A 24,052-nucleotide genomic window follows, 5' to 3' on the forward strand; every position below is an offset into this window, starting at 1 on the left:
TTAACTCACAAGCATAATAACATTTAATAAAATGTAGTATCACAGCAGTGCTTTGTTTAAGTACTAAGAAAGATCAACTACAGCAAATTCTGCAGCTGAACACCTCCAATTTCATTTAAAAAGCCACTAATGCAGTTCCCAATAGCAATAAATGCTCTAGAGATGCACAATATAGGGCAACTTAGCAAACTTACACCAGTTTACTAAAAGAAAGACAGTTTAAAGCAAAACTTACTATTCTATACACTGGAAACATAATTTTGAAAGGCCCATTATTAGTGCACAATGAACAATGAATTAGTGCACAATGAACAATGAATGCTGAAGGTATGTCTCATACCTGGGGCCAGCATTTTGCATTAAACAATTACACTGGTCATCAGGTTCACCATAATAAGATTAACATTCAGCAGAAAATTATCACTGAATTACAGTGGATATTATTGCTCCATGTTATGTCCACTTGAGCAGTAGAAGGAATATATTATAGATTTTCCCTCAAAATATAAGACTATTATTTCCCTGAGCAGCCTTAGGGCAAAACCAAACATATGCCAATGTTAATATGACAAAGTTTACTTTGCAACCAATAGAAAAACTAGTTATAATGCTTCAAAGTAGTAGACAGAAATCAAACAAAAGAAGAAAACTCCAACAGAAGGACACAGCAGCCAAAATGAAGAAGGCAAGCACAACTTACACCGCAGTTACAGGTTTAATTCCCCATTTACACGTTTATTTTAAATAATCCCCCCAACTACTGGGTTAAAAATAAACTGTATTACAGATTGCAGAATCAAACTGCTGTACCATCTCAAAAGCATGTTTGCATCCTGCTGCAGCAGACTGTGTGGTTCTGCACCTTTTTTGGTGCTACTCTGCACTCCAGTGGCTTCCTGGGGCACAACCACCGTTCTTCCCAAGGTTTGCACTGAAGTACTGACAGAGCACTGCCAAAACACTTTGCAAACATGCAGAGACTGGTAGCAGGAGTACTGCTCTCCCCATAGCTGCACAATTAGCATATATATGATGCTGTTACTAGACATAAATCTCAGGGGCAAAATGGCCTCAACTCTTGTCACTTCCACTGTGGCTGTTATTAAAAATACAAGGAAAGAATCCTGTGCCTACAGCAGTTCACCTAAGTTTGGCTTACCTGACAACAGTGATAGCAAATGAGTTTTAGCTAACCCTATGCACTAAGAGAGTAGCTTGGTTATTATAACATTATATCTGTAGCCTGAAAAGCCACTGTGAACACTGCAAAGGTGTCAAGTACCTTCAGGGGGAGCAGACTGCAAGTGCCAGTGCCCAGCAGAGCCAGCTTCAGGTGCCACGGGAATCTGAACAAGCTCTTTACCCAACCCTACACTGCAGTGTAGGGAAGACAACACAGGACACCCCAGGGCTGTGCATGGGAACTGCGCATGGCGTGGCCGCAGTGCTACACTAACCCTGCCCGCTGCACTTGAGGTTCTGTGGGACAGAGAAGCTGCACAATTCATAAATTGCACATATCCATTATTAAAGTGTTCTGGTTCCCAAATCCATTTGGCCATTGCACTGTCATTGGTCTAAAACCACAAAAACAGACTCTTTAGGAGATTTGAAAATTCCTAAGACATTTGAAGACACCATCCTTGACAACTCAGTAACTTCACTGTTACCAGTATTACCTACTTGCAACTACAAAGACCCTTATGGGTTTGTGGGTTTTAAAATTAAACATTGCATCCAGAAATACATCTTTGTCTTTTAAAATACAAGCTTTCATAAAATATAGTAAAAATATGCTAAAAAATAATAACAAAAAATGTTTACATTTTGTCCCTTTACACTACTACACAATAGGAATAGAACATCAGGAATGTACAACAAACCACTGATGCCAGGTCTTTCAGATAAGATCAGAGTGAGTGTGGCAAGGCAAGGAACAGCTGCAGACTACAACTAAATGAGAGAATATGCAAATATGCCCTTTCCTCGGAGACAGCGCCGATACACCAGGGCACCCTGCACCTGCCCTACCGTTAGGTCTGGCTGCAGGGAAACAGCTGCAAGCCCTGCAGAAAGCACTGCTCCTGGCTGTTAGCAGCAACCATGCCTGAGCAAACCCAGTGCACCACGAAACCACAGCCCAAACCGTCTGACGGCTGCCTCTGGTTTGTCAGCCATTGAATCCACTTCAGTATTTTGGTCCTAAAGGTACATTAGTAGCTGCACTGGAAATTAAATATACATACAAAGAATGTTTCAAGATTTTACATCCAGCTCAACGTGGTGTGCACGGAGCTCTGCTGAAGGCAGCCACAATGCCTATCTCGGCCCAAAATTAACAGCTGCTCCCGGAGTGTTTGAAGAGGCATTGCCGGCACAGATACAAAGGCAGAACAGGGGCTGTGGGCAACTGCAGAGATGTGACACAGCGCCGGTTTTTACTCAGTTAAATTGCAGGCAGCGAGTGCATCGCCTTGAAGATCAACATTACTGAAAAATCCCTTCAGATCAGGAGTAGCTGTAAGGAACTTTTACAAGCGCATGTAGTGAAAGGACAAGGGGGAATGGCTTCAAACTGAGGGAGCAGGTTTAGATCAGATGTAAGGCAGAAATTCTTCACTCTGAGAATGATGACGCACTGGAACAGGTTGCCCAGAGAACTTGTGGATGCCCCATGGCTGAGGGCCAGCTTGAATGAAGCTCTGAGCAGCCTGATCTAGTGGAAGATATCCCTGCCCACGGCAGGAGGGTTGAAACTAGATCATTTGTAGGGTCTTTCCCAGGGTCGCTTCCACCGAGTCCCCCACCCGTGGCTCCCGTACCTGCACTCCCGCCGCCGGTCCCGCCTCCGCGCTCAATTGTCCCGCCGCGCTCTCCCGGCAGCCCCGCCGGCCGCACCGCGCGTGCGCGCTGCGCAACCTTCCCTCCCCTTCCCTTCCCGCCGGGCGCGCGTGCGCCGGGGTCGTGCCGCGGGACGGGACCCGGGAAAGGCGCTGCCGTGCGCATGCGCAGTGTCGGCCTGCGGGGTCTTTGCCACACACAGCATGGCGGAGCAGCTGCCCGCCGCGCCGCCGTCAAGCGAGAGCGGCCGTAAAGAGAAGCTGGGCTGCGCGGCGGCGAGCGGCGGCGGGCGGGGTGAGTGGCGGGGCCGCGGCCCCGAGCGGGCCGGGGACGGCGGGGTTCCGTGGGGCCGGGCCCGGGGCGGGAGGCGCTGCGCGGGGTTTGTGCTCAGCGGTTGTCAGGACCCTGCGCCGGGCCGGCGGCGGCATCGCTGCCGTGTGAGGAAGGGAGCGGGAAGGGCGTGTGCAGCTGTAAGGGTGTTTGTCGCTGCCCGAGGCAGCGCAGGTGCTGTATCTTGGTGTCGGGTCGCTCCTTCAGATGTTTCCAGGCCAGCTCTGTGACCAGGGTCGTTGTCGGTCCCTGCAGCGCCTTCCAGGCCGAATCCGGAGGCCTTTCCCCTGTTAGCCGTACAGAATTCCCCCTCCCACAGCTCCGAGGGGAGAGAGCTCCTCTGACCCTGGGCTTGGCTCGGGGCAGCAGAGTCCGGCCCTGCAGCGCCTCGAAGGTGGTCACAGCATTAAATAGGTTGGAAAAGGCCTCTGGGATCACCAAGCCCATTCCAATGGCCGACCACCCTTTCTGTGAAGAAATTCTTCCTCCTGTCCAACCTGAAACCCAGCACCCGGCACAGCCTGAGGCGGTGACCTCTCATCCTGTCGCTGGCTGCCTGGGAGAAGAGAGCAGCCCTCACCTGGCTAGTGTCCTTTCAGGTGGACCCATAAAGTCCCCTCTGAGCCCCTTTTTCTCCAGGCTAAACAACCCCCAACTCCCTCAGCCGCTCCTCATAGAACTTGTGCTCCAGATCCTTCACCAGCTCCACTGCACTTCTCTGGTCTGTGCAAGGCATGTCATGGATGGCATTGTTCTGAGTAGGCTTCGCAGTACAGCATGTGTTGTACAAAAATGTTATTTGTCAGAATAGCTACAGTAGTTATGTAGTTCTTGGTGGAGGCCTTAAATTGGCTCATAATTTTTATATAAGCTTTTTTTGGAAAAAAAATCAGTTGTTTGCATCGATGTAAGGTGGTGTTGCTGTTCATTTATTCTTACCCTCTTCTGTTCCTTTTCTCTTACACAAATGTTCGTCCAACTCACCAGTGTACCAGTCTGGGGAGCTGAACTGAGGGAGTAGCATCCTTCAGCATCCTTGACTGCTGCTGTCTGTCTTTCTTCCCTTTCTGCCCTGGCTACAGTTTCTTATGCCTGGTCATGCCCTGCTTACACAGTCCCTAGAGCTTTTGCTGAGCTATCTACAAGAAATTGTAGCCTAACAAATCAAATCAGGGTATGATTGTCTGTATGGGGAGTTGCATGAGCCACTTCAGGAAAGGGGCAAATTCTCACTGATTCAAAGGAGGGGGTGGAGGGAGGTGGGGAGCACATTAATTTGTGGATAGATAGGCTTGGGCTACCATAAGAAAACTGCTAAAGTTAATTTTTTCCCCCAATTCAGTCTTAAAACATGTCAGTTACTGAGAGTGATGTATCAGATACCTGAGAAACCACTTGTACAGTCACAGTTGAAGGGGTGAGTCTGCCCCTTTGGGCCTGATGCTGGCTTGAAGTGGCTTACAATGTAAGAGTGGCAAAAAACACACTAAAATATTGCATCTGTATAGCAGGATTTGTGAAAATAAAGGCTGAAGAAATGTCATGTCTCAGTGTCACCTATCCCTGAGCCCTGCATGGACTCTGTTCCTGCAGCATTTCTGAAAATGCTGTCTTAGCCATGCACATCTGTAGTTCTGTCATGGTTCACTCCAGACTTTCAAACAGTTATGCTTTGTTTTGCCACATGAAAAAAGCATTTTTTGAAAATCAGAAGCTACTGCAGATGCAAAAATGAAGGTCACTAATTTCATTTCAGTGCCCTGAATTTCACAGTGGAATAGCTTTGATTAGTGCCAGGCATTTAACGTGCTACGTGATGATGTTGTTGGGAACTACATCCCACCCGTATTCTCCCTGTTACCATATCAACACCAAATCTCTGTTTGAGGGCAGCAAAGTCCACAACTCAAGGCTGGTTTTGGATGTGCATCTGCCTGGCAAACAACATGGGATGACAGCTGTTGAAAAATCACTTGACACCTCTGAACTCTGGAGGAGATTTTTGCTTGTCCAGAACTGCAGGGAAAAATAAAACATATGAAACAATAAGAAGCAAATAGTGTGTCATAGTTTGTGTGCTTTCTCTCCCAAACAAAGAAATCTCTGCACAATGATACCCTTACAATTTATGCACCCTCCCCTACATGCTCCTCACATGCCCTTGTCATCCAGTGGTGATTTTTGGTCTGGGGTCTTCTAACAGCTTTTTGGGTTCTCTCTCCATGTCCATGCAGGCAAGCTATTAACTGTTCTTATCTTGAGTTGCAGCTTCTGCTGATGACCATGAGCTCCTTATCTCCTGGTTTGTGCTACTTGTGCACCTGCTCCCCGGTAGAGCATGGGAAAGTAAAATAAAGTCCTAGACTCAGGATAAACATTACTTAGCAACAACTAAAACATTGGTGTGTTGGCAGCATTCTTCTCATTCTAAAGGCAAAGCACAGCTCTTTAGCAGCTATGGGAAAATTGCTAAGGAAATTAAGTCAGTTCCAGCCAAAAGCATGTCTAGGCAAAAGTCCACAGCTTTCAGCCTAAGGCTTCCAGCAACCCAAGCTACATATGCTAAGCAAGTAGATATAAGCAAACAGCATTCTAAATCACACAGTATTATAATTCTATATGACTTATTCTATTTAGAAGTTATTTGCTTAAGCTAAGCAACTGACATCTCTCAACAAAATAATGTAATTTCTAGGTGCAATCAAAAAAAGTAGCGTGAGAATTGGTGAATTCTAGTGGAATTGGGAAGATAAGTTTTGAGGCCAAATGAAGAAGAGAGAAGTTTCTGGAGATAAGCAGAAGCTGAAAATTATCTCATTTTGTGGTAAAGATACTGGGTAAAGTGATCTGTACTGCTAAAGTGCATGACATTCATCAGATGCTCTGCCTCTGCTTATCTCTTGACTAAGGTGCATCTCTTGAAGTTGATAAGAAAATAAAACATCTCTGATTATTCAGGTCAGGAAACTTCTACTGGAAGAAGTCTGGGACTTCAGTAACAGCTATCGGCATAGGCTTGTGGCCAGATCCATGGCCACAAGGGTCCCAGCGCTGTGTTTTGCTGCTCCAACATGAGTCTTCAAAATGTCCTGAAGAATCGCCCTTGATTGTATTTTTTGCCTCAAAGTTCCCATCCACTCTTCATTTGAACTCCAGTTTGGCTGGGCCTTTATACATCCATATATATTTATATAGTGATGCATATGTATGTAATATATGTATTTTGTTGTTGCTGTTGCACTTCATTTCTTGTTAAGCACAAACAGTTTTTTTTGTTCCCCATTTGATAAAAATACTCTTTCTTGCATTCTGTTAGTCTTCAAACTTGCTAAAATATGCATAAGAGTGTCTTGAAGACTTGGTCCTCAGGGACTAGCAGTGTTTGTGCAAAATGTAGCTCACAGCATCCACGATTCCACTAGAACAGTGGAGTAGACCTCTAGGACAGTAAAAGTACTTAATTTTTCTCTCTTACCTGTCCTTGAAAGTTTTCTAAAAGCAAAATCCTGTTGGATCCACCAAACCAAATCAAAGTGTTAGGCTTACAGTTCATATTATCTAATTTATATATGCAGTTTAAGTCCTCTAGCATAACTTAAAGGGTTCAATAATGGCATCTTTTATGATGTTTTAAGTGAGCAACTCTAGTTATGCTACACAGCAATATTTGCCAATACAACAAACTTGGCTATAATAGTTTTGTTTTAAAAATGAACTGCCTGTCACGACTGGATTAGAACAGGTCAATAAGGAACTTCTATCTTTTTGAGGAATATAATTTTACCAGATTTCATTTTCTACTTTTCAATAATACCAATTTTGTTATCTTCAGTCTTACAAACAAAACTGGCTTCAAAATTGATCATCAGCAGGTTGTTCAGTTTTGTGATAAATATCTGCATCAGTAGTAATTGAAACAGAGACTGATGATTATTTTCACCCTAATCTAGTCAGTTCTCCTGTGTTGAATTGTAGGTTTTCAGTGGCTTGCTTTGGAGAACTTGGTTTTAATGAGCTGTTAGGACAGCATCTATTCAGTAGCTGGCTTGTTAGACATAGGACTCAGTAACTTAGGAAACACTACTGAGCCTTACTCTCTCTTAATTTTTCTCATAGGCATAATAAAGCAGTGAAGAGAAACTGAAGGAAGCATTACATGCCTTACTGGTCAGAAAAGTGTTTCTGAAGTATTTGGGCAAACTACATATATATGTAGTAAAATCTGCAAAGGTAAGATATCTTCCTTTTCTATTTTATTCAGAAAATCTCACAACTAATGAAAACCTCTTTCATGAGTCTCAGGGGGTTTACAAAAGTAATTTTATATGTCAGGGAGCAATGTGGAACCTAAAACTTATTCTTTTAAGCAAGTTCTGTGGAGTCTTGCCAAATTCCACAAGGTTTTTCATTATAGGATTTAGATGAAGGCAGATTGCCCATTAGTTCTTCTTCACAAAGCTTTCAAATCCGTTCAAAGGCTTCTCAGTTTTATAAAATAGATCATGTAGGAAAAGACAGTAGCTCTTCATGGTTTCAGGGTGAGCTGCAGTTTTGGCTTCTTTTACTTCCTGAATATTAAGTATGTCTTTAAGCATGTGGAGATTTCATGCTGTTCCCTCTGAAATGGAGGTCTACAGTGACTAGAGAATCTTTTTTTCGGTATGAAAGCAACATCTTAAATGATGTGCAGTTCATCAATCCAGGATTTTCTAGCTGAAAGTGCCGCAGCTACTGTTGGTAAGAACACAATTTTGGAAGTTTGTTAGGCATTATATGAAAGGTTTTAAAATGGAAACCAAACATTTGCATTTGAACTTGTGTGATGTTTCTGCTTCAGGTAGAATTCACGTAAATAGAAACTGTATGTTTCACAGTGGCAGCTACAATTATGTTCAATAACAGCATTCAGAAGAAGCACAGTTCCACTGTGCCAAAGTCTTTGCTTTCAGAGTTCAGAATTTCTTGATAGAAAATTGTGATTCTGACATCCAGCAGTACAATTCTCAAATTCCCTTAAATCTGAAAGTCTCTGAAGTGTGTAAATGTTTGTTTGCATTCACACATTCACTTCTTTATTGACCTTATGGTCTCCTTGTTTTTAGAATTGCTTTCAGGCCTCTTTCTGGATCTACCCATACAGATTCAGCACAAAGATTGCTTTATTTCTGTGTGTTTGGGGGTTTTGAGCAGGTTGAAGGTGTGGAGAGAATGGGTTATGACATTGAGCGCTTCGTGGGCTATGTTAATGAAGGGCTGTTGTGCTCCATCTGCCGAGATGTGTTGGAAGATCCACTGCAGGCTCCTTGCGAACACGCTTTCTGCACTGCCTGTATCCATGGGTGGCTTGTTCATCACAGTAACTGCCCTGAAGACAGACAAGTGATTGATGTGTCTTTGCTACGACCTCTCTATAGGTATCCAATAATCTTGCTGTGTGTTGAATTTACATGAATTTAGGATTTCTCAGTTTCGCTTGCACAGCTTCATCTCCTGTCGATACTGTCGCTCAGGCTGTCTTTGTCCAGTATGCCTGTGGCAGACACCAACTGCTTACTTACATGAAAGCATTAGCATTTTCTATTTATTATAACTGTTAGGGTGTTAGGATTTCAAAACTGAAAGGACACTTAGTTTATTCTCCACCTTTTTATATCTTGAATGTTGATTCTAGATGCCTGTCTGGATATTATTCTGAATGTCCTTTATGGCACCAAAATTTTTCCATACTTGATTTTGAAGAAAGCAAGCAAAGCGACTCTTGATGACAGTCACTACACACTCTGTATCTCTTTTATTTTCAGACTTAGTTAGATGCTGTAGTGGGGTGTGTAATTAACAATTCCTGGAGATATTAACCAAATTCCTGACCTTCAAATCCTTTTGAAAAAGATCTTTAGACATAGGAATGTCTGTTGTGAACCACCTTGTTGTGTAAAGCAGGCTGTTCTCACTAGTGCCTTCTATAACTGGTCAGGCAGTTGGACCATATGATTGTTGGTCTTTCCCAAACAAACTGTTCTATTTTAAACTGTTAATTCTTGCTAGTGCCAGAACAAAACAGTTTCAACAGTAGACACTGCGTGCTGTTTAACATCTGCATTATCTAATCTTGCTTAGATTAACAGTTATGTATTTAAAGTCACCAGCTACAGTAAATTTACCTTTGTTACTACTCATAAGATAATTTTTCATTCATGAGATGTTACTGTCTGGAAGTTAGCTATAGTGTAGACAGAGCACTAGAGTTTAATTTTTAGATTGTTTTGTCTGTACTCACTGTAGTCCTTTAGTCGGGCATGTTTAGAAACACAGAACTTAAATGGCAAATGAGTAGCCCTGGTGTTTGTTATTGATAATATCTGCTGAGCCAGTGAAAGGTCACAATTAAAAATTATTCAAAAATAAAGATTTCATTTGCACATTTAAATTTGGAGACTGATTTTTTCATTAACATTGTTTCTTTCAAGCTGTTTTTTCCTGATATAGTCACTTGAATTCTTAAAAAACTAAATAAATTCAGCTAGTTACTGACAATTTTTACTAATGGAGATTAGAATCTTGCTTTCTTTTCCCAAAAGTTGAAAATACAAATTTTCAATAATGTTCCCAGGTTTAAGAACAAATTCTTTTCTTTGCATGTAGATATATGAAAAATGATTTAAACCGTCTTCAGCTGCATTGCAGAAACAGAGAGTATGGCTGTGAAATGGTTTGTTCTCTGGAGTCTATAGACAGGCATGAAAGGGAGTGTGAGTACAGTCAGATACCCTGCTCCAATGCTGGTGAGTAACATTCAAAGAAGTTGAATCCTTTATATTAAACAAACATGTTTGTCATCTTCCCATCAACAAAACTGCAGTAATGGCCATTATTTTCTAACAGAAATTCAAAGCTTTGGCACGATCTGCTCTTTACAGCAGTGTTTTTGCACAAAATATAGTACCAGTTTATGGCAGTCATGATGATTAGCAACTGTTTCTTATCCAAAAACTAACCAAAATGAAATATGATGAACTTTGAATGTATGAAAATGTAGTAGTGCATTAGTACTGTTTCTTATCCAAAAACTAACCAAAATGAATATGATGAACTTTGAATGTATGAAAATGTAGTAGTGCATTAGTTTTGCTTTCTGTCAAGTTATGACTTTGTTTTCCAGTTCTGACTGCATATTTTGATGTTTGAATGGATGCAGTAGCCCTTGCAGAAGACTTAGGGATCATAAATTATTTATAAAACACCTGATTGCCTGGTGCATGTGCAGCTGTCAGCTCTGTGACATAGCTTTAACAAGAACATATCTTGGAAATAAGAATTATTCTAAGCTAAATTCTAGCTAGAATTGTCCATGTTGAGGTTTTTATTTAAAGCAAGGCTGCACCTCCTGAGAAAGAAGCATACCTCTAAAAAGGAACATACTGTTAAAATTTCCCAGCTGAATTCATTTGAAATGTTGTCTGTTCCTAGATAAAGTTAAAATCTAATTAATGATGCTAAGGGCTGCCATTCTAATTAATTATGAGATGATGAAGGTAGTAGAATTGCTCTGCTAGAAGTTATAATTTTTCTCAGAAGTGACTTCTGCAGATAATGGATTCATCTGTTCTACTTCCTACAGAAACAGTAGTGGTTTACAGATTTCTGTTTTTACACTGCACTGGGTGTCTGGTGTTTGGGGTGTGAAGGCTCTTACATCGCTCCAACTCTTTCCCAAAAATACATGGAGTGTATTTTGAGTACCTCAATTACAAATCATTACATCTATTAGTAAAGCTCTTCTAGAGAAGTCATTTTCTGGCTTGGTTTATTGAGAAGTTTCAATACTCCATTGTTTCAGTTTCCTTAAGTTGACATTCTCTTCAAATTTAATGCAAGTGTGTATTTCAACAAAGTGAGCCTCAGCAATTAAACTACAAATTTCCTAAGTTTGACTTCATAAGTTGAGACTACAAACTTCAAGTTTAGAGTTGAATATAGCAATAGTTTATATAGTGCTTATTTTTGATTCTTTCCGCTTTGCTTTTAATCACTACGGAACGGCAAAGTTTGTATCTTAGAATTTATGTGGAAATATTTCTATCTTTGTATGAGTTATTAAATGTTCTAACTTTTTATGGACAAGACCAACAAATTGTCTGGAAAACAAGTTTACATTCTATCTCACCCGCATCTCTCTTTACTACATCTTTGGACTTTCTTTAAGTTTGATAGCATAATATTTTTGCACATGTGTATTCTTTATAAATTCCAGTCTATAAATTGCAAACTACAATGGTAGCGCAGGCAAGCTGCTAGTGTCTTAGCTTGGCATCAGGATTGTCATTGCTGAAGTTGATTTAATGCCAGACCAGCAGTAGAGGACTTTACAGAAAATACAGAAAATACCTCCTTCCAGCCTTTCAGTGTTCTCAGTTAATGGATAAGTATCTTAGTGAGACCTCTTAACAGCGTTGTATGAGTAGCTACGTATGTGTAACTGTCATCTTTCATGTCCTAAGGAAATCACTTCTCTCAGCTTCCTTTCTTGAGCGTTTTTGTTTGGAATGACTGAGAATGCTTTTGTTGTAGATGCTGTCTTGCCTTGCTCCCCCTGCTCAGGTTGCACCGTGCAGATCGAGCGGCGTAACCTGGACGGGCACCTGGCGGTGTGCGAGTACCGGAGCCGCGAGTGCCCCAACGGCTGCGGCTTCACCATCCTCAGCGCCGAGGACACGCAGCACAACTGTGTGGCAGAGCTGAGGACTGAGCTGGAGCTGCTTCGGTACAAAGCTTCTCTTTCTCTCAGGGCTGGGTTGGGCTGGGCTGAAAGTCACTGCATGAAGCACTTTGAAATACTAGCACTGGATTCTGGTATGTGTTAAATGGGCCATTAATTACTTGATGCTAACGGGCCAGAACTTTATCATGTGTCAGCATGGACTTTAAATTCTGGCTGGTTTGATTCTTTTGTTGTTGGGCGTTTTTTTCCAAGTTACCATAAATCTTAAAATACCATTGCTTGCAGTTGAACAGAATTGTAAGCTTATTATTTAAAATGACAAAAAACCTAAGAAAATGGAAGTTGGCAATTTAATTTTTCCATTGGCCTCTTATACAGACGAAGCCACGTTATTTAATAATTGTATTTAGTTTATGTTCTTACAGATTGAGAAGATAAAAATCTGTAAGTATTTTGGCAGGTACAGGTAGATTCAACCACTGAAGGTCTAATTTTGATGGTTTTTTTAAGTTCTGGTAGATGAACAGTCGATGAATATGACTCTTCTTACCAGTATCGTTTTCCTCTTATGTAGGTTTCTGTAGCTTTCCCTTTGCGCTATATTCCAGTTGTACTTTGGTTTTTTCCCCCGCTCATGCTCCTTCCCATTTGTATTTTTCAGCTCCTAAGTGTTGTGCTTTTGAACACTGCTGTGAAGTAAAGCTCAGATATGGTTTAAATGCATTGAGACACAAGTGATTCTGCTACCTGGTTTCTGAACTCAAAAGGTTAATGTAGTGCCATCTGGTTTTGGCTGTGGAGCTGTGTGAGTGACTAGGCTGTAACAGTTTACTGCATACTGTCATTTAGTGTCCACCATAAAAGTGAACGAGATTACACAGAACCATGGAATCATTTAGATTGAAAAAGAGCTTTAAGATCATTGAGTCCAGAAATTAATCCAGCACTGCCAGGCCCACCACTAAACTGTGTCTGTAAGTGCCTACCATGTCCACACACCCAGGCTGGCTCACTTCCTTAAATGTTTAGCAGTACTATAGGATTCAGACTTTTTATCTTGGCTGCTTCTTACTTCATAACACTCAGCATGCACATACTGTAGGCAAACAGCAGAAAATCACTTAAAGTCATAAATACACCTTCTTGAGCTCTGGGAATATTTTATTTGAGGAGTATGATTTGATTGTCCCTCTATAGGCTCCTCATGGGCACTTTAATGCCCCTGGGCACAATGCACTTCTTTATGGTGTTTTTCTTTTTAAATTAATAAATCATGCCTCTACAGAGGCATCCTGTAGAGCTTGATGGGAATCAGTTCAGTCTGCTTGGCTGCAAGAAGGCTTTCTGGATTTTGAAGATCATTCTTTTCTCTGCTTACAAGACTTAACAAGGAGAAATAAACTTTTTAGGTCAGAAATGATCTGCAGAGTGGAGGAGGCAAAACATGAGATGGAGTCAAGGTTAGATTCACAGAGAAGGCATATGGTCCAAAAAGAGAGTATTCTGCAAAATGAAATTGAAGAACTAAAGGTAAATACAATCTTTTTTTTTTCCCTCTCTTAACAGTCTAGCTTTTTGCTTTTCCCAGTAGCAGTTTCTTATTTTGTAAATAAAGTCTCATACAGCGGAAAATGGCATTAGGTATGGGGGACAAAACCATCAAAGCTTTGCCAGGTTATCTCTGTGGAGAAGAAGGCTGGATTCTGTATTCCTGTGGTTTACTGCTTCAGGTTCACTGGAGCTCACCTGGGTACTCCACCTGTGTTCTGTGCATGTGTAACATTGCCAGCAGATCAATCTGAAACTGATTTCAGTGCCTAAATGTAGAGTATGCATCACAAACTGGATGTAATTAAACGTTCAGCTCCATTTTTAATTGCTGTTCAAATTGGCTTCATCCAGAGCTGACACAGAGCCCTACTGCCAAGAGTGGTATTTGCACTGTGATCAGAAGGTTGGAAAGGTTCACAGTAAACTTCATCAAGTAATAAGCAAGGCTGTCTTATCCTTTAATTCATCCTCTTTTTATTATGTCACAGAAAAATTATTTTTAAAGCAATAGTTTTTAAAGCTTTTAAAAAGTTTTTTAAAATTTATAGTTCACAGTTTTATTTTTACTGGATTTGATGTTAAATCCTTGAAGAATGTATCTGAACATAACCACAACCATATTTTGTTTGGATTCTTGAAATAGAAAATAAAAGCAGCACGTAGGTAAATTGGCTGTTTCTTATCATACTTCATAAGAAACAAAATATGCAAACAAAATGTTTTTGAAAAACATACTGGAATCTTTAGAACAAGACCATCCCACAAGGTGAATGCTGGATTGTGTCTCAAATTGTTTACACTTGTTGCACTATCAAAAAAAACTTTTTGGTGGTTTTTATTCCAAGGATTCCATCACCCAACATGTGTGGCCAGTTCAACTTCATTGCACCACATTAGAAGAGGGTTTGTTTCTTGGAGTAAATTTGTGTTTGCATTTCAGAGTCAGATGTCACGAATGATGTCAGATGTACGGTCTCTGATGGCTGCAGAGAGGCAGCACCGCCAGGAATTGGAGCAGGCAGAGCTGGAAAAACGGGAGTTAATGGAGCTGCTGAAGGGGCTGCAGAAGGACTGTAGATTGACTACTACAGAGGGAAGCAGGAAGTCAAATTTCCGTCCTTTGACACGTCTAGAGAGTGTTAAAAGAAAACCTAGGGAAGTTACAGTTATCTAAATAGTACTAAACTCAAAAAGCATTTTCTTCAAATACTGGCTTCTGGCAAACTACTTTCTTTGAATGATTGGTAAACTTTATATAATTTCTGATTTACCTGGGGTTTTTTTAAGTCTAAATTAGAACTGTATTTCCTTTGGGGCCATAAAAACAAACAGAAGATTTTTTCCCTGAGGGAATACTGGTCATTAAAACTAGTAATTGGAAGACATATTTTTAGCTAATGTTTTTATAGAAAGGGAAAGGAGACTTGATTTGTTCTCTCTTTACTGCATCACTTACAGGAATCTTTCAAGACTGAAACTACAGCCTTTTAAAGTCAAAGATACAGACTGTTATGGACCAGGAAGGAAAAAACATTTCAGTATCTCTGTTTGAAACAAAAAAGCAAATGTGACCATTTGGGATGTACTTAATTTGAGGAAAAGTGAATAGTAGAATTAGTGAGTCAGTAATAGAAATTAATAAGATTTTGTTTGTTTGTAGTCAGTAGAAGGTCTTATTTCAAAGGTGGAAAGCAAGCACTTTAAATTGTAATTCTTCTGCTATGTAACAGCATTGGGTGAGGTTGATTGTTGCTTTAGAGCTTCTTCTCATTTCTGAGGCTGATAACACATTTAAGAGACTAATACTAAAGCCTGAGGTAGTAGAATAACCTTTAAACAGATGTGTGAATAACTGAGTTTGTGGGAATGGATCTGCTTCTTACTTAAAAATTTGAAGCTTTTATATGTGAAACTGTCAGGTATTTCTACAGGATCTTTTAAGCATAAGACCAGTCATTTGGTACTCAATGTCTTTAAAGTATATATAGCTATCTAGAGTATCCTTAATTTTCTTGTGGCAGGTTTAAGGCTACTCGATATGCACAAGAGATGAATATTTGCACACTTACTTGGGCTTCAGACATCTGTGTTAGTGCTCAAGCAGTCTTCAGGGAGTGCCAGAGCCTGGCACTGTCATCAGAGGGTAACAGAACACCTGGCTGTAAGTAGGTCAATGATCTGCTCTGCTTAGCAGTACAACTCAAAGTGGGGGTGGAAGGATTAAGGGATGTTAGAGCATCTGAGGTAGAGATTGACTGATAGAGCATTCTCTGCCTCCCCTGAGGCAAACGTACCAGTCAAATGCACCTCAGAAAGGGGAGGATCACTAGAGATGAAGCTAGGTCTGTGATGCAGGCAAAAGTACAACTACATTGGCCTGGCTAAAGTACAACTACACCAACACACAGTGTGAGCAGTAAGCAGGAGGAGCTGGAAGCCATTGTTCAGCAGGAAGGTTTTGATGTTGTCACCCTCACAGAAGCATGGTGGGATGACCATCATCATGGGAGTGCTGCAATGGCTGGGTATAAGCTCTTTAGCAGAGACAGGCAGAGCAGGAGAGGTGGTTGGGTAGCACTGTACAATAGGGAGTGTTTTGGTTGTATTGAAATTGATGATGAAGATGACAAGGTTGAGTGCCTCTGGATGAAGATCACAGGGAAGGTCAGCAGGGCAGACATCATGGTGGAAGTCCCTTAGAGACCATGAGCCAGGAACAGGCTGATGAGGCCTTCTGCAAGCAGCTGGCAGAGGTGTCACAGTCACCAGCCTTTGTGCACATGGGTGACTTCAACTTGCCAGATGTCTGCTGGAAATACAGCAGAGCGGAAGCAGCCTAGGGAGTTCCTGGAATGTGTGGAAGATAGCTAACTAACATAACTGGTGAATGAGACTAACAGAGGAGGGGCCCTGTTGCTTGTGGGCTAAGAAAAACTGATGAGTGAACAGATGGTCAGTGGCCATCTTGGGCAGAGTGACCGCAGACTGTTAGGGTTTTCTGTATGGGGTGAGGTAAGGAGGGGCACCAGCAAAACTTCTGCGTTGGACTTTGGTGATCAGACCTTGGCCTTTTTAGGACATTGATTGACCAAGTCCCTTGGAAGTTAGTTCTGAAGGTCAAAAGAGTCCAGGAAGGCTGGATGTGCTTTAAAAAGGAATTGTTAAATATTCAGGAGCAGACTGTCCCCATGTGTGGAAAGACAAGTTGTATGGGAAAAAGACCAGTGTGGTTAAACAGAGAACTTAAGCTGGAACTTAGGGGGGAAAAAAGAGAATATATCATCTCTGTAAAGAGGGTCAGGTAATGGGAGGACTATAAGGACTTCACAAAGTCATGTAGGAAGAAGATTAAAAGGGACAAAGCCCAGCTAGAACTTGCTTTGGCCGCTACTGTTAAAGACAAAAAATGTTTGTATAAGTACGTTGAAAGCAAAAGGAGGGTGAAGGAGTGTCTCCACCATTAGTTGAATCCAGGGGGTGGTGTAGTGACAGGGGTTGAGGAAAAGGCAGAGGTACTTAATGCCTTCTTTGCCTCATTCTTCAATATTGAGATCAGTTGTCCTCAGGATACCCAGCTCTCTGACATGGAAGTTATTGATGGACACATGAGTGAAACCCCCATAGTCCAGGACAAGGTGGTTAGTGACCTGCTGTGCCAGTTAGACACACACAGGGCTATGGGCCCTGATGGGATCCACCCCAGAGTAATGAGGGAACTGGCAAAAGTACTCACTGGCACTGGTGAGGCAGCACCTTGAGTGCTGTGTCCAGTTCTGGGCCTTCAGTTTAGGAGGACATTGAGATGCTTGAGTGCATCCAGAGAAGAGCAATGAGGCTGGTGAGGGGCTTGGAACACAAGCCCTGTGAGGAACGACTGAGGGAGCTGGGGTTGTTTAGCATGGAGAAAAGGAGACTCAGAGGTGACCTTATCACTCTCTATAACTCCCTGAAAGGTGACTGTAGTCAGGTGGGGGTTGGTCTCTTTCACCAGGCAGCAACTGACAGAACCAGAGGACACAGTCTCAAGCTGTATCAAGAGAAATATAGGTTGGACATTAGGAAGAAATTTCTCATGGAAAGAGTGATAAAGTACTGGGATGGCCAGTCCAGGGAAGTGGTGCAGTCACCATCCCTGGATGTGTTTAAAAAAAGACTGGATGTAGCACTCAGTGCCATGGTTTAGTTGAGGTGTTAGGGCATGGGTTGGACTCAATGATCTTGAAGGTCTTTTCCAACCTAGTGATTCTGTGAATTTGCCAAAACACTTTCAATCATCTATCAGCAGTCCTGCTTAACTGGAGAAGTTCCAGGTGACTGGAGATTCGCAGATATAGTACCTATCTACAAGAATGGTTGGAAGGATGATGTGGGAAACTACAGGCCTGTCAGCCTGACCTCAGCTCTGGGCAAGATTCTGGAAGAGATCATCCTGAGTGCTATTACATGGCACATGCAGGACAACCAAGGGATCAAGCCCAGAAAACATAGATTGAAGAATGGCAGGTCCTGCTTGATTGGTCTGATCTCATATGACTAAGTGGCCTGCTGAGAAGATGAGGGAAAGGCTGTGGATGTTGTTTATCTAGGCTTCAGTAAAGCATTTCACACCATCTTCCACAGCGTCCTCCTAGGAAAACAGGCTGCTTGGGACTTGGATGGGTGGACTCTCCAGTGGATAAAAAGTTGGCTGGTTGTCAGGCCCAGAGAGTGATGGGGAATGGAGCTCAGTCTAGTTGGCAGCTGGTCACTAGTGGTAGTTCCCTAGGGATCAGTATTTGGGCCAGTCCTGTTTTAACACCATTATTATTGATCTAGACGTGGGGATTGAGTGCATCCTGAGTAAATTTGCAGACAACACCAGGTCAGATGGGAGTGTTGATCTGCTTAAGGGTAGGAAGGCTCTGCAGACAGACCTGGACAAACTCAATCCATGTGCCAAGCACAAGTGCACGAGGCAAAGTGCTGGGTCCTGCTCTTGGGTTGCAGCAGCCCCATGCAGTGCTACAGGCTGAGGGCAGAGTGGTTTGAGAACTGTTCAGCAGAAAGGGACTTGGGTGTGATGGGTGACAACCAGCTTAATATGAGCCAGAGTGTGCCCAGGTGGCTAAGAAGGCCAGTGGCATCCTGGCCTGTATCAGAAATAGTGTGGCAGTGATTGGGTGAGGCACTAGTGAGGCCACACCTCAAGTGCTATGTTCAGTTTTGGCCCTTCACTTTAAAAAGGAAATTGAAATGCTGAAGCATGTCTAGCAAAGGGCAACAAAGCTCATGTAAGGTCTGGAAAGCTTGTCTTGTGAGGAGCAGCTGAAAGAGTTGGGTTTGTTAGTCTAGAGAAGAGGAGGCTCAGGGAGGACCATTTCACTCTCTACAACTCCCTGAAAGGAGGGTGTAGCCAAGTGGGGACTGGTCTCTACTACTGTGTCCACAGTGAGAGGATAAGAGGAAATGGCCTTAAGCTCAGACAGGGCAGATTTAGATTACATGTTAGAAAAAAAAATTCACTGTTAGGGTGGTCAAGCATTGGAATAGGGTACCCAGGGAGCTGGTTGGAGTCATCATCCCTGGAGGTGTTGAAGAGTTGTCAGGATCTGGGGCTGAGCAATGGTTGATGGTTTAGGGGTTGCAGGGCTAGTTCTGGGTTGACAGTTGAACTTGGTCTCTTCCACCCTTGATGATTCTATGATTCAAAGTTTGCAGTAGGATTTTTTAACAGACCCACAAGTCAAGGAGGCATTTATCTATAAGCACTGCATGAGAAATCTCTTCAAAGACTTTCTCCAAACTTTTTACACAGCCTGTTCATGTTGCTTTCAGTGGTATAACTAAGCCATATTCTCAGCTCACCAGTGGACTAACTATAGAGATGCCTGGCCTTCTGTTTACTGAATGCATTAAATCAGTTTTGGAGGCTCAGGAAGATGTGTGCAGGTTCAACAACCCGAATATGTTAATTTTATCATTTAGAAAGCAACTACATTACTGTGCATGCCTTGCTGTTGCTCAGAGCAATGCTTTTATAGCTAATAGCATAACCAAAGAGGGAGGCAGCAATCTTCTTTAGCACAGTCTACATTAAGAAGATTTGTGGTCAGTGCTGTCTGAATTTCAGGCATTAATAAATCCTTCTAACTTGCCCTTTCATTAGTACCACTGAGGCAGATGTGCACATATTCAGGTCTTGCGTATTTAAAAACTGGTCTTGTGTATTTAAAAACTGACATAAATAGCTCTTCTGTAAAGTAATTGAGAGTATTTGGGGCACTAGCAATCTCACCAATTCATGCCATAGCACATCTCTTAAGCAGCCATATTTAATAACCTAAAGCAGTAAACCTGTAGCTATAATTTGGGAAGACCTTCATTCACACTAAATGTTGAGGGGTCACTTCACTTACATCAGTGTGTATTAAAGCAATAGGTAGAAAGTAAGAACGCTGTTTGTTCTTGTGTTCTGAACAAGCAAGCTGTGAGTGTCTGTGCCCTGTGTGACATTATTGCAGCATTCACACTAATTTTCAAGCTTTTTCGCAGCACCAGATTTCATGCTATTAGATTCAGTTAGTGCTTTTCTGTGTACTGTAACTGTGTGGTTGTGATGTGACTTTATCTACTTTGCCTAATGTAAAGACAAAAATTACTTCAGAATCCATTAGAACTTGATGAGCTGGATCATCTTTCCTGAGTCAGAGGGCAGTAACCCAATCTTTTCTGTTCTGACCACAGAAGAAAGCAAACTATTTGCTCTGTGCATTCCCCATAATGGGATCTCTGCATTTGTTTGCTTTAGAAACTTCACCCACACATTTCTGACTAAATTCCTCCTAGTATGGGAAATAGGGTTTATTTAATGTTTACCTAGCATTTGACCTGCTGTCTTTTTCCTAAGTGATGGACATGAAACTGTGAGAAAACATGTCCTAGTGCAAGGAAGGACTTCCTGCTGCGCTGTTAAGCTCTGACAGTCTGAACTTCCAATGTGGAAATGTGGCAATGCTTTGGGTCCACCAGCTGCAGCATGGGCTCAGTTTGGGTTTCCTTTAGCAGCAAACAAGCACTTTCAGAGATGTTTTAAATAGGCACACAGTAGCTAATGGCATCAGATCCCTCTGGTGACTTTAAGCTTTATGCCATTCCTCTGGGTTGGTAATGGTTCTGCACTTCAGATTTTCCTCTGCTAATGAACCCCTCACAGGGTGGCACTGCTGAAGTATCATCATCATTTGACCTGTCTTACAATTGACTAGACTGACATTAAATAGCCCGTTATGTTAATATTTCATCTACTTCTTGCTTTTCCAGTCTCATGTATTATGCAGCTCTTAATAGCAGTTGGCAGCAGCAAGGGATTTTTTTCTGTCTTTCAAATAGTCTGTTAATCCTGTTCACAAAAACTAAGACTCCAAATATTGTACTAGACTTGACGTAAGTTAAAGACATTCACTTGAAAATGATACTTCCCTAGTCATGATCATTCTTTAGCATTATATGAGACACTGCTGAAAGTGCATTACAGGAGGATTCCAGCATGGAATTACTGGTATTACTGTTCTCATACTAAATCACACTTTAATCAGTTCCATTTCCTCACAAGTGGAACTGCTGCTCCAAGTGTACCAGTAACTGTGCATATTGTTGTATTTTGAATTGCTGCTTCTGTCTCTTTGCAGCTGGAAGAGAGAGAGCAAAGAGAGAGAACAAGTGTGGTGTGACTGTTCCTTCAGCCCAAAAGCAGAGATGTGGCCTCACCAGCTTGTGCCACCAGCCAGCTTACCAGTGTGAGCTGCCAGCATGTGGCAGGGAGTTAACATGGCATTAGAATTAAATGGAGATTAAATTTTGGTCCACAGTTAGGTGGATACACAATGTCACAGTACCAAGCCTGGGAGATTCAGAAACAGAGCTCAGAGCAAGTGGTTAAGTAAGGTATGTGGAACTTGCATAAACAAGAGTTTCTCGGCAGCATAGAAGGTAAGGGAAATGCAGTCAAGCAAAATACCTGCTACAGTGATGTATTTTGGCTGGCCAAAAATGCTTTTATCTGAACTGTTCTTAGGTGTTTGTATGAAATAACGTTTTAATAGTCCCTGGTTGCAAAGAGTTCCTACAATTTATAGAAATAGGTAGCCTTGCAAATGAAATTTTCCATGTGCTGTCTTCTTGGATGTTTCTGGCATGGTGCTTCTCTACAGCCACTTTCCTTCGAAGTGCTGGGTAGTATTGACAGGAGCAGTACTAGCCTTGCCCTTCTCCTGTACTGTTGTCAGGTGGAGTACAGTAGGTCAGGGAGATTTTACCACGCAGAAGATGCCTTTATCTAGACCTACAATTCTATGCAACTTTCTATTAACTGAGTAAACATTGAACTGTCTTCCAGCATTATGGGTCGCTGCCAGTCTATTTACATTTTCTACCTTTATATGCACAAGGATAAACCAGCAGTCAACAGATCTTAATCTCTAGTGTGCATAAGAAATGGTAACACTTTGTATCACTTTGAAGTACACTTTGTATAAAAGTTGAACTAATAAAGGTCTACACCATAATTAACACACTTTGGTTTACTTCATTCTGTACAGAAGTTTGAGTACCATCTTTATCACATTTAGGTACACTGGCCTGCAGAGCACAGGAGTCACAAATGCACTGCAATCACAGGCTTGGTGCCCTGGAGTAGGCAAGGCTGCATTTTCCCTCCTAGAGGAAGCGATAAACAAAGCAGGTGTTCAGTCAAACTATCCCTTCTCCAGATTTCCCTCCCACCTCACAGATGGGAGTTTCTGAATGGGATGAGCTTGGAAGGCAAAGCACTGGCAAAAATGTGAGAATTCCTGGAGTATGACACTCAAGTCCTGCACAGACAGTAGCACAACGAAGGGGCAAGGGAAGAACTCATTCTCTGTCCATCAACTGCAGGAATCTTACCCCTAATGCAATTTTTTTAATGGCCACTACAAATACCCTGGTGGAGACATGTAAGAGCAACAAAACAACAGAGCTGTTGTACTTGCTTAAACATGAGCAATCTGGACGTGGGGCACTCAAGCAGGAATTTGCTGCATGCAGTCCTCTGCCTTCACCCACTGGACACATTCTCTTACCTGCTGGAGGAGTTACTCAGCAGAAGATAAAAGGCTGAAAGCCAACATGGCACAAGCAGAGACCAGCCCAGAGCTGGGCTGATAACCTCTTTATCTCCTACACCTCTCCACGTGCACCTGGCCCTCAGCCACATTACAGACTGCACAGCAGCTAAAGATTTTGGAAGGAAAACCAAATGCACACAACTTGTCTCACACTTATGCCACACACAAACTGTGCCTTTGTCTGTCCATGCTGCTTGGAGATCTTTTCTGCCTCACTCACCCTCCTCCCACTGTTCGGCTCATCACGTCAGCACAGGAATCTCTGAAGTTAGCCACTTCCTGGTGTTACAGTCAGGAAACAAAACTTGAAAATGTCTTTTTTTAGCCAGAGTCTCAAAAGCAAAATTGAACACCTCTTTGAAGTGTTATTTACTCATGATAGCAATCTCATTTTAAAAAGCAAACCAAGTAACACCTGAGTTTTAAATAGCATTATTTCATGCTGAATTTATCCATGAAAGGAACCACTTTGTATTGAAGGGTCACAGAACTAAATTCATTAGTAAAACAAAACAAAACAAAACAAAAAAGATAATATACACACACTTCTTTTTTCAAGTTTAAATTTACATAGCTTTCATACACCAATGTAACCAACCCTTTATTTCCTCCTAGTTTGAAAATTACTAATGTGACATGCTGTATATCTTAAACTTTGAAGAACCAGTACTGAATATTTACATATTTATTCCATGCTTGATACTTTACTTTTCATTTCAAATTCCCTGACAGAAATCAAATTATTTATATCCCTGCTAGTTTCAAAAACAGTAAAACTTCTAAAAAAATAACCACCTTAAATACATGGTATAAAGGAGTGAGTTAGCTTTAAAAATATTTATGCAGTGCTCCTTAAAAAAATAGCATTAATAACAGTAATGCCTGTGAAAGCTCCACCCATTTTAGTCACTATTAGTAAAATTACATCTCCCTCTTATTTTACCATTCAGAAAATTGTTTGGCTTCCAATCCAAATCTGTCCATGTTATTTTAAACAAGGTTAAACCCTTTAAGAACCAATATTGCTCCCCATAGGTGCACCCAGTCAGTTCATGGGCATTTCCCACTTTCATTGGTTATTCAATCACCTCCCAGGCAGTGGGACGGTCTCAGAGTCTCCACGCAGGAAAAATACAGCTAATAGGGGCCTTCTGTGTATCAAATGAAAAGCCTACTTAATTTAGTCAGGCAGTATAGAGGTAAAATAATTTCAATTTAACATATTACCATACTTTAGAAACACTTGAAATATGGGCAGTATTTAAGTAGAGTAAGACCCCTCTATAGCACTTCTGTAATGTCAATAGACCAGCCATAAGTGAAAATCAAACTAAGTCTTACAGTGGAGCTCATTTGCAAATATTGCATGTGGCCTTTAGGCTACCCCACCCTGTCCAAAAATGCAATGGCTACTGAAAATCTGTTAATTCTATGAAATTCACGGAGCCCAAAGGAATGCAAACACATA

At 41.7% G+C, this 24,052-nt stretch overlaps 2 protein-coding genes across 3 annotated transcripts in view; one reads left to right on the forward strand and one right to left on the reverse strand.

The window, feature by feature from the left end:
- RAD54B (RAD54 homolog B) overlaps window positions 1–2,885 on the reverse strand; it is a 63,973-nt gene extending 61,088 nt beyond the window's left edge. Inside the window, exon 1 of the mRNA XM_030971267.1 lies at window positions 2,823–2,885. The gene's annotated coding sequence lies outside the window, so the exon portion shown is untranslated. The remainder of the gene's footprint in view (window positions 1–2,822) is intronic.
- Window positions 2,886–2,997: 112 nt separating this feature from the next.
- LOC115901133 (RING finger protein 151-like) lies at window positions 2,998–17,379 on the forward strand. Of its 2 annotated transcripts, none has more exons than XM_030943487.1 (7): window positions 2,998–3,135; window positions 7,288–7,401; window positions 8,362–8,585; window positions 9,814–9,953; window positions 11,740–11,932; window positions 13,300–13,420; window positions 14,382–17,379. In XM_030943487.1, the coding sequence occupies exons 3-7, from the start codon at window positions 8,380–8,382 to the stop codon at window positions 14,613–14,615; spliced, it is 894 nt and encodes a 297-aa protein (XP_030799347.1). In that variant the 5' UTR covers window positions 2,998–3,135; window positions 7,288–7,401; window positions 8,362–8,379; the 3' UTR covers window positions 14,616–17,379. The 2 variants fall into 2 exon arrangements, with proteins under 2 accessions (XP_030799347.1, XP_030799348.1); XM_030943488.1 differs by having other exon boundaries at window positions 11,770–11,932.
- Window positions 17,380–24,052: the final 6,673 nt, after the last annotated feature.

This window comes from Camarhynchus parvulus, chromosome 2, assembly GCF_901933205.1.
Source record: "Camarhynchus parvulus chromosome 2, STF_HiC, whole genome shotgun sequence".
In the NCBI taxonomy this organism is placed as follows: domain Eukaryota; kingdom Metazoa; phylum Chordata; class Aves; order Passeriformes; family Thraupidae; genus Camarhynchus; species Camarhynchus parvulus.

Excerpts from the sequence above, each read along its gene's own strand:
- LOC115901133 (XM_030943487.1), top strand. The coding sequence starts at position 8,380 with ATGGGTTATGACATTGAGCGCTTCGTGGGCTATGTTAATGAAGGGCTG. Across the intron at positions 8,586-9,813 it reads TTGCTACGACCTCTCTATAG|ATATATGAAAAATGATTTAA; the intron begins GTATCCAATAAT and ends CTTTGCATGTAG. Across the intron at positions 11,933-13,299 it reads ACTGAGCTGGAGCTGCTTCG|GTCAGAAATGATCTGCAGAG; the intron begins GTACAAAGCTTC and ends TAAACTTTTTAG.